This window comes from Eufriesea mexicana, unplaced genomic scaffold, assembly GCF_001483705.2.
Source record: "Eufriesea mexicana isolate 0111107269 unplaced genomic scaffold, ASM148370v2 scaffold1030, whole genome shotgun sequence".
Classification (NCBI taxonomy): domain Eukaryota; kingdom Metazoa; phylum Arthropoda; class Insecta; order Hymenoptera; family Apidae; genus Eufriesea; species Eufriesea mexicana.
Genome location: NW_016909159.1, coordinates 513,296 through 523,896, shown reverse-complemented (window position 1 = coordinate 523,896; position 10,601 = coordinate 513,296). Strand labels below are relative to the sequence as shown.

Genomic DNA, 10,601 nt, shown 5'->3' with positions numbered 1-10,601 from the left:
TCAAATTTATCATCCTCGGTTTTTGAAAAAATACGAAATTTTCTAAAAACGCACGAGTTTTTGGCTAAAACGAAGTATCATACGAAAACTAAAAAAGTTAGGAGATTCATTTTCATCTTAAAAGTTAGACAAGAGTTTCGCAAATTTATCGATATCCATAACTATAATTATTTGCATTTTTGAATAATTGTAATTTATTATCAAAATTTAAAAATAAGCCGCCGAGTTTACTTTCTACGTATTATTTTCGTATTTTTGTAATGAGTTCTTTATTTAGCTCTAATTTTCTATACAGTATCGTATTTTGTGGACTTTTTGGAAGAAGAAACCATCCAGAGAATATGTCGGGATGATTTTCAACCTTGACAGAATGGCAAAACATAATCTGTAACGTGTAAACTGTATTTTGCCGCCACGCGACCATTGTTGGTCCAGCTAGCTTCCTCAGGGCCGTAGTAACGCGTACGCGTCACCAGAGCCTAATCCATAGATCTCATTTATTATATATATAACGCGTATATATTTTCATATACTTTTTATACTAATCGCAGGAGTATAGAAAATTTCTCCCAATCATTTGTTCTTTAAAACAATTTCGTTATTTAATACAAAGGATTTATCAATATAAAGTTGTTAAAAAATGTACTCAATTGCTTATGAATTTGTAAAAATTTTATAATTGTGATTATGACGCTTTCCCAAACATACTAATATTTAAATGTTATTTAATAACAAGATTTGAAAATCATGCCAAACGTTAAAGTATTATTTAAATATTTTTATTTCTCAGGACATTCTACCATGACATTTTATATGAATCATATAAATCAGTGCAAATACTTTTTTCTAAAATTTCGCGATTTATTAATTAATAATAAATTCTTAATCAATTCAGATCCAAGAAGCATGCAATAAATGTGTTGATCTGATCCTAATAAATTGCTAATATTTACAGTCGTCACTAGTATCTTCTACGAAAGTAGAAGCGTAATCCGTGTCAACACAGTCAGCCAAACTTGGATACAAACATCTTGCCATTCGAGCATTTCTACTCAATCTCTTATTCTCAATCAAAATATTTACATCGTCCACATCATCTAATACCTCATAGTCATACACCATAGTCATTAACGAGCAGCTAACTCTATCTAACCGAGAATAACTCCTTCTTGCACCTATTAAAAATTCTTTTAATAATTCTTGGTATTTAAATTTTTTGAAAAGTAACAGAAAATTATAAAATTTTGTTATTAACATGTAGGTTGTAGTAACTTCGCAAATGCAAAGCTCTGTTTTATATTAAAAATTGAAAATAGGGTTTTTAATTCTTTGATGGCCAAGATCGTGTAATTTAATATTTAATATATAAATGCAAATAATAGAAACAAAGAAAAAATTAATTTTCTAATTTTTATTATAGATTTATATTTACATTTAGAGATTTCTTTTACATATTTTATATAATAGATTTATATTTTTTAATTTGCATAAAAGATTCAGATTTAGATTTAAATATTCTTTTTGATAGTTTATATACTAGATTCAAATTTTTTAATTTTTATAATAAATTTATGGAATATGATAATTACATTTTAGGATAAAATATACATAAGGAATTGAAAAAAAGTTAAGTCGGATTTTAAAAATTAACGGAAATATACTATTTCTTTCTTATAAATGAGAGAAATATATTTTTCAAGATAATTAGTAATTAATGATACTACACATTAATATTACATAATGTATAGTACATTTTCAAAAATATAACAATATATGAAATATTGGAATAAAATAATTCTATTAATTCTTAATTAATTCTATTATACTATACATATATAATGTAATTTTAGTTAAATAATATAATATAATATATCTGTATATTTAACTTAACCGAATACAATTTTATGCCATTTTCCTATAATTTTATAATTTCTCATCCTTCATATATAACTCATTATAACATATTACGATTTGCATATATACAAATGTTCGTTAAAATCGGAATTTTTAGGTTAGTCAATTCTTTTGAAATATAGCGTTCGAAGACTTTTGTGTCGACAATTTACGAACAAAAAAAAATTGATTTTTTCAAAATTTCAAATTGTCCTGACCCCTTAACGAGGAACCTACTGTGTCCAACGCAGAATAGCCTAATCTCCTCGTACTCGAGATATTAACCCTCTACACTCGACGATCTTTTCATTACGGAAACATAGTAATTCGAAGACTTTCTGCCATAAAGTCGAGGATATTTTCAAAACGGTAAATAAGAAGTGCAAATTAATTGTAAGACGTAGAATTATTTTACTTCGACGCTCCACGCACCATTGGATAATTTTAAATTCGATATATTAATTAACGTCGATTCTTAGAATGTGATTAAATAGCGACTGAAAGTTAGGTTAGGTTAGGTCTGTCTAGTGCGAAGGGTTAATTAAGCAAGCAAGAAATATTTCTACGATCATCTGCATCGACAAATATAAAATATTCTGTTCCTAGCAACAAACTCTTTGGTATTTACAATAAAATAAGACAAGAAATCGTATACAAATTAAGACGTAGAATTATTTTACTTTGACACTCCACGCACCATTGGGTAATTTTAAATTTGATATATTAATTAACGTCGATTCTTAGAATCTGATTAAATGGCGACTGAGTGTCGCCTCTCGAGTGCAAAAGGTTAATTGATTCTAAGGTCTATGAGAAGACCTAAGGTCTTTTGTGAGTGGTTTCGATGAATCGGAGGATTCTGGGTTTCAGAAATGCGCTGTGGCCTGATGTACGGAGGCTACAGGACTACCGGGGCTGCGTGGTGGGCTCAACACGTGAGTCTGTTGCTACCCCATTCCCTGCTACCACCCTCGAGGATCCCTAGCCAGCAAACCACACCGGTTGCAAATTGCTCGCCCATTCAACCGGAACCCCTGAACACGTCCAGAGCCAACTCGCCACGGAGATGCACACCGGAGAAGCCGAAGTTCGGTGAGAATTTTAATTAAGAGCGCGGTTTGTGGAGAATTAGCTGGATGAGTGTGGAAGTTGATTCGATAGAAGGCGTGAAAATGGGAGTGTGAGATGAATGGTACTGAATGAGTGGCTATTTTTCTTTGATCCCGTTAGATTCATTTCGGTACTCGTGTCGATCGATTATGACTTAGGTTAATTTAGGTGACGGATGTTTTTCTTCGAATTTTTTATTGGTTTTGGTGGAATATTTGTTTTCATTTTTAATTATTGTTGGTCAAATAGTTATTTGTAATTCTTTTTAATTATTTTTGGGCAAATGTTTATTTTTAATCGCTTTTAATTATTTTTGGTCGAATATTTAGTTTTGATTATTTTTAATTATTGTTGGTCAAATAGTTATTTGTAATTCTTTTTAATTATTTTTGGCCGAATGTTTTGTATATTTTGATTGCTTTTAATTATTGTTGGTCAAATAGTTATTATAGTTCTTTTTAATTATTTTTGGTCAAATATTTAGTTTTGATTACTTTTAATTATCTTTAGTGGAGTATTTGTCTTCGATTAATTTTAATTAATTCTAGCCATTTTTAATTTTTGCGGGAATAATTATTCTAATTATTATTTAGATAAATTTTTTATTCGATTATGTTATTTACGTAAATAATTATTTCTATAAAATGGATACTGTATTTTATTTGTATTATTAATTTATTTATTAATTATGGATTAATTATTAATATAATATAATGTATATAAATAGTCATTATTATTTCGCTTTTGCTTATTTTGGATTGACAGACAGTTTTATCCGTATATGATATTTGGAGCTTGGTTACTGTTTTGTTAATATGTAATAACATTTATTCCTCAATAACGGATATTTTTATAAACATTGTTTATAATAATCTTATTTGATCACTGCATTAATTTACTTGAATACCTTAATCGAAATCTTAATAAAAGTCAAAATCAAAATATAAATGTAGCATAATGCAATTTAAGATCATAGTAACACTGATTTAATTAATCAATCAAATTTGCATTAGTTTATAATTATAATTTCATAATTAATTTACTAAACTAATCGATCAAAATGAAACAAAGATCAAATCACTCTTAATATATCTCCTCGACCGTCTAGAAATAAATTTATCTAAAAATTCCCTAGATAACCGATTTTTACAAAATCTCTCTAGTAATTAATGAAGCGGAACAAAGAATATCATAAACAATTAACCAAAAAATAAACAAAAGTCGACTCGCTCTGGACATAACTCGTCGACCGTTTAAAAATAAATTTATCTCAAAATTCCCTAGATAACCGGTTCTTACAAAATTTCTCTAGTAATTAATAAAGCGGAACAAAGAATATCATAAACAATTAACCAAAAAATAAACAAAAGTCGACTCGCTCTAAACATAACTCGACCGTTTAGAAATAAATTTATTCCAAAATTCCCCAGAAATTCGATTTTTACGAGATTTCTCTGTTACAATCGACGAAGAAGCATAGAAAAACTCGGGGTCCTTGAAAGGGGGGAAACTCGCAGAGTAATTTGGTCGCGAGTGCAGTAAGTGGGCAATATCGATTCCGTTCCACGAGCACTTGGCGAACGCTTATCATCATCGACGTTCTTCGCGTATCGTTATCGGTGGCGTAGAGGAGGTCTGCCATTACACCAATTACGAATTCTTTTCGGTGCTGTACACCGTTTCGATTTCGATAATTGCCGGTGATTATACGGCGAACCTTCTACGCAGGCTGTCGAACGATAACGAATTAGGTTTATACTCATTGTAAGGCAATGCAGGGTTCTCCATCCAATGATATTCGAGGTGTGCTCGCTATGAATTCTTCTTCGCGTTGCCTCTCTACATACTGCCTACTTCGTGACTTGAAATTTGCCTATCCATTGTTTCCCGCTTACCGGGTTCTTGTGTATATATTAATTTAGTATCTGGTTCTTGCGTTTGCTTTATATATATTTATTATATGCATATTATGCAATTGTATGCAATTATATGTATTAAGTATATATTTACTTATCGTATACAGATTAATTGTGAATTTGATTATTGTACATATTTTGGTAATGTTATTATTATGTCAGTAAATAAATATTGATTATATAGGTATCTAGATATTAGTCAGGTATATTAGATTCATGATTAGATACATATACAGATTAATTGTGAATTTGATTACTGTACAAAATTTGGTTATGTATTAATTATATAGGTACCTAGATGGTTATATTATTATATCAGTAAATAAATATTGATTATATAGGTATCTGGATCTTTTTCAGATATATTAGATACATGATTAGATACTTATCTGAAATACAAATAAAGAATAGAAAATTTGTAGTGTTTTGATAATATCATCTGAAACAGTATGAGAAACTAATAAATTTTTATTTCTAATATTTTGTTATATCTGCTGTATGGTGTATTAAAGAGAAGTATATGTGCCGTTACATAGGAAAACACTTAAATGTGTACATGTGTACATAGGTATAGTCAATGAATTAATTATTTACAATATTTCCTGTAGCCACTAATATAACAATTAATAACACTAATATAACAACTCACTAATATCCTAATATCCCAAATATAACTAATATCCCTTGTTAGTTACGTACACATTAGTTATATAATTAGATATATATTTTACATAGAGTTATTACACATATTAATTACATGTTTAATTATTCTACACACGTTGGTTATATACTAATTGTTACTTACATATTAGTAACATGTTAACTGTGTATTTAGTTATTATATGTACAATTATGTGCAGTCAATTATACACTTATATATATATCTACATTTTTCAAGTAATATTTCATATACCTATTACTATAATATTTAATTTTCCTGTTAAATTATGCCATTGCTATTGACCAACCTCTTTGCAACAATTATCAATTGTCAATCATTATACCTCATTATTAACCATAAAATGCTTTTGGGAATATGTGGTGATTTTTCAGTGATCAAAAGAAAGTTTATAAAATTTTCAACATAGTTCTCGTCATATTTAATAATAATCGATACCCTGATATTTTTTCAAATTTTCGAATTGGCATATTTATCCAATTTAGGAAAATAGATACTTTCTGTTTGAATTTTGTCACACTTGAGAGACACTTTAGGGGTTAAAATCAATTATTGTTTATTTACAAGTTGGAATAACAGAAGAAATTTTTTGATCACAATTTTCAGAGGAAGAAGCACCACTGAACTTAAGTACCAAACCTAACGACATCTCGTCTAGAGCGAAATCTGGTCCCCAGGGACGGTGTGCGAGAGAGAAGCAAAGGAAACCAGGATACCATCGACCAGGAGTCCTTCCTCGACACCTGTGATCACTCGGCAAATCCATCATTCACCACTGACACCACCCTCCTCGTCAGAAAGGACATTCCAGGTGAGTTTCTCATGTCAGATTCCTCTTCTTTGAAATTCTGAACATATGTTACACTGAGAATTGTAATTTATTGTTTTACAAATTTTCACTTGTGATAAATTTTCACAGGAATTTTTGTAATAGTTATTGTGTTCGAAGCGAAATAAATATTGGCGAATAAGGTTAATTTTATCCTAAAATAGTGAAAATTTTGGTATTAAGGGAAGTTGCCAAATTATTAATCACAAAAGTATCCTGTTTCATAAGTAAAATTATTATCTATAATTTTTAATTTGGCAATTTATTAATATCGAGGGAGGTCTATCGAAAAATTTTTATTTTATCGAATAGGACTAAGTTTATTTTATTTTTTAAGAAGCCTAGTGATTTGCAAATTAATATTGGAAAATTTTTATTTTTCCGAAAGAAAGGGAGAAATAAATTTGATTTTATTTTACAACAAACCTATGAATAACAAATTAATATTGGTAATTTTTAATTTACAAAAAAAGGAAATAAATTCGTTTAATTTTAGAATAGATGTAATAATTAAAAATTAATATTGGAAAATTTGTATTTCTCCAAAAGAAGGAGAGACATAAATTTTATTTTATTTTACAACAAGCCTATGAATAACAAATTGATATTGGTTATTTTTAATTTTACAAAAAAGGAAATAAATTCACTTTATTTTACAAGAGATATAGTAATTAAAAATTAATATTGGAAAATTTTTATTTCTCCAAACAAAAGAAAGAAAGAAATTTTATTTTATTTTACAACAGACCTATGAATAACAAATTAATATTGGTAAATTTTAATTTTACCCAAAAAGAAATAAATTCGCTTTATTTTATAAGCGTTCTAGTAATTATAAAGTAATATTAAAAAATTTGTATTTGGCCATAAAAATAAATCAAATAAGAAATTGGACGAAAATTAGAATGGTTAAAGAAGACAATACTTAAACAAAACAGAAAAATAGTAGTCTTTCCTTCTCAAATCATCAAATTCTCAACTCGAATCCGTCTTCAAAACGAAAAATGTTATTTTTGCTTCGCACACGTGTTACAAGCCTATAAGCAATAAACTTCGAATTATAAATTAATTCTGGCATGGAAAAGACAATGCCCTTATTTCAAAGTAATCAATATTAAATGAAGAAAGGCAAAAGGGGAGTGCCACCTGATGAAACTGACTCGAATCGCGAAGCGGTAAGGTGGTGGACAGTTTTTCGGAGAACACTGTGGATATCGCTCTAGGAAATCTCTACACGACCTCTGTGTTCTATCCTCGACCAACCGAGTTGATCGTCGAAAACAAATATCGACTATTCGCGTTTTTGTGTGCACGTATAGCGTTCTTTTACGAGCTTCGTAAATACCCTGAGCTTTCACTGGTTCGACACCCTCGACCTCGTAAAATAAATCGCGATCAATCTGAAATGTAGAAAAATAGCCTCAATTTTTGCAAGATTTATACGTTTCCTCGTTCCTTTTCACTTTCTCTTTACTCTAGTTAGAAAAATATTTCGTTCCACAATATTTCAATGTTTAGTTTTTAAATCGTATTAATTCTCGTGTTGCATAAATAGAAATTTGGAAAATTATTTTAAATTATTTTTTAATTTATAGTAATTCATTATTATATTAATAATGGAAGCATAAATAGAAATATTAAATTAATAAAATAATAATGAAATAGTCTCATATAATTTAGAGTAATATTAATTAATAAATTTTAATTTTTGTTTTAATTTAATGAATTAAAAATTTTAATTAAAAAAATTCTTTTGCAGCAAATGCTCGTTTGCAAATATAGGTATTTCAAAATTACCCCTTTTTAATATTTCTCATATCACATCCTCGAAGAAAAAAATTGTTGTCCAAATTAAAAAACATTTTCGAAACTAAAAATACGTTTAACTATCTTTGACTGCGCACTAGAAATTTTCGCATTTCTCATTTTTCAAGTTATGCTATTATCGAACACCTTCGATCTTCCTCCGTTTCAAAGTACATTTTCAAAACGCAAAAACGAGGCCAACTTTATTGACAGTCTTTTTCTGCTTGAATTTATATCTCCATCTACATTGTCGCGTGTCCATCTCACACGTACGCACACTTTCACGCCAATCTCGTCTCGCATCTTTATAGTCATTTTTCTTCCGTTGGACTTCGCCGATTTCGTCGTAGGTGAAGCAAAAATGTGTTATGGCAACAGAGGCTTCGCAGTATCGTTCGAGTTGCATAAACATATTTATTCAATTTAGAAGGACAGCGGTTAAAACACGTTACTTATTCGATAATTATTGTCCGGCAATTAAGCTGACAAAGAAATATACTACGCCTGAATGCTCTAATAAGTTTCGCTGTTCGCTTGTTCCTTGTCGAACCTACGAATCTGAACTATAAATCTGTTTCGTTCGTTTCGTACCGAATACGTAAGTAGATGCAAATGTCTGTCGACTATTCCTTACTAATGTAACGCGAATGAAACCACTTGGACGTTCAGCAAAATGATCCAGTATAGTAGTGTGGGGACACTATTATACACTATACTATACCACTACACTACTATACTTCTATACTACTGCGCTACTATACTACTATACTATGTTACTGCGCTACTATATTACTGCGCTACTGTACTACTATACTACTATACTATGTTGCTACGCTACTATACTACGCTACTATACTACTATACTACGCTACTATACTGTACTACTGCGCTGCTATACTACTATACTGTACTGCCACGCTACTATACTACTATACTATACTACTACTACTTACCCCCACCACCCCACGGGTATTGGTATAATGATCAATTGTTTATTAAGTATCTGTCAATAAAATGACGTAGTCAATAAAGATTAATTAAGTTTAATTGGGATTTAACACGTCAAGTGCCACGCCGGTCCCCAGGGAAAGGGTTGCACTCTCCTTGTAAGTAGCAGAATGTTCATTTCAATCTCTATATTCGTTGATCTAATAAATATCCATCGTTTAATTCTCATCGATCATACGCAAATTCGTTAATGACAGGATACTAGCTTCCTCTGCTATGTGCAACAGGCAAATGGATGAGTATTTCTGTCGATCACTTGACTCTTGACACGCTTTCACGCAAATCAATCCACTTATACCTGCAACAAAGTAGTCTAGTAGTTATCCATACTGTGACGTTTGAGAACTGCGAGTGTCTGAGTGACAGGATGCTTGCTTCGTCTGCTATAGGCAGTGGGCAAGCAAATGGGAGCTTCTATCGATCACTTGTCAACTTCGTTGCAAATCAATCTACTCGTACATGCAACAAAACAATTCGATGCATAGCCACGTAATGGAACATCCGAAGAATTAGAGTGTTCAAGTATGTTCGCTTCGTCTGTCATCTACTAACCTAATATACGCAAGAATCGATCAACAGCGCATTTCTCGTGAGTTTAATACACGCACATCTATCCCCAACGAAGCAGTCCGATACTATTGGACTACGATAGTCCACGTGACATTTGAAGCATGCGAATCGATGGAATATTCACTTCACATTTATTACACACATTAGATCCTTCGTCTCGTGACATGCATAAACTGACGATTAAAATTCTGCAAGAAAAATTTATATTATTATTAACTTCGAATATTCCTTTCCATCGAAGCACCCAGAAGAACCTAACCTAACCTATCACCCAGTAAAAATCCTTCGAATTTTTATTTCTTATGCTCCTTTCTAGCCAAGCACTCGGGAAAAAATCCCACTTTTAGCTTTAAATATCTCTTTCCAGCCAAACAAAGAAGGAAATATCGCCAGCTTTATAGCACTTCACAATCTTTGAACTCCTACTCATCTTTAGCCAAAAGATCGTCGAGTGCAATGGGTTAATATTATTATTATTATTCCTGTCCATGCTCTCACTGGTCAACACTTTGTGGTCCCTTCAGCTGTAAGACGGGTTTTTAACCAAGTCGTAGGCTTGTTCACTATTCTTTTTGGATGACTTTTCTGACTATTGTTGCGATTTTTAGTATTGCTGCTTTTTGTATGTCCTATGTGTAGTTGTGGTTATAAGCCTATTCTTGTTAGGTTTTGTATGAACTTTTTGTATGTAATGCCTCTTGTGGATATAGCGATGGGTACTACTGTGACTGTTTCTTGATTCCACAGTTCCTTTATTTTATTATTATTATTATTATTATTATTATTCATC

At 30.6% G+C, this 10,601-nt stretch overlaps 1 protein-coding gene across 1 annotated transcript in view; it reads left to right on the top strand.

The window, feature by feature from the left end:
• The window catches only part of LOC108547443 (zinc finger protein 205), an 87,789-nt gene that overhangs the window by 17,460 nt on the left and 59,728 nt on the right, over positions 1 to 10,601 (top strand). The window contains 3 exon segments of the mRNA XM_017899973.1: positions 2,764 to 2,985; positions 6,205 to 6,252; positions 6,255 to 6,409. Of these exon segments, the coding sequence (XP_017755462.1) occupies positions 2,764 to 2,985; positions 6,205 to 6,252; positions 6,255 to 6,409 (425 nt within the window).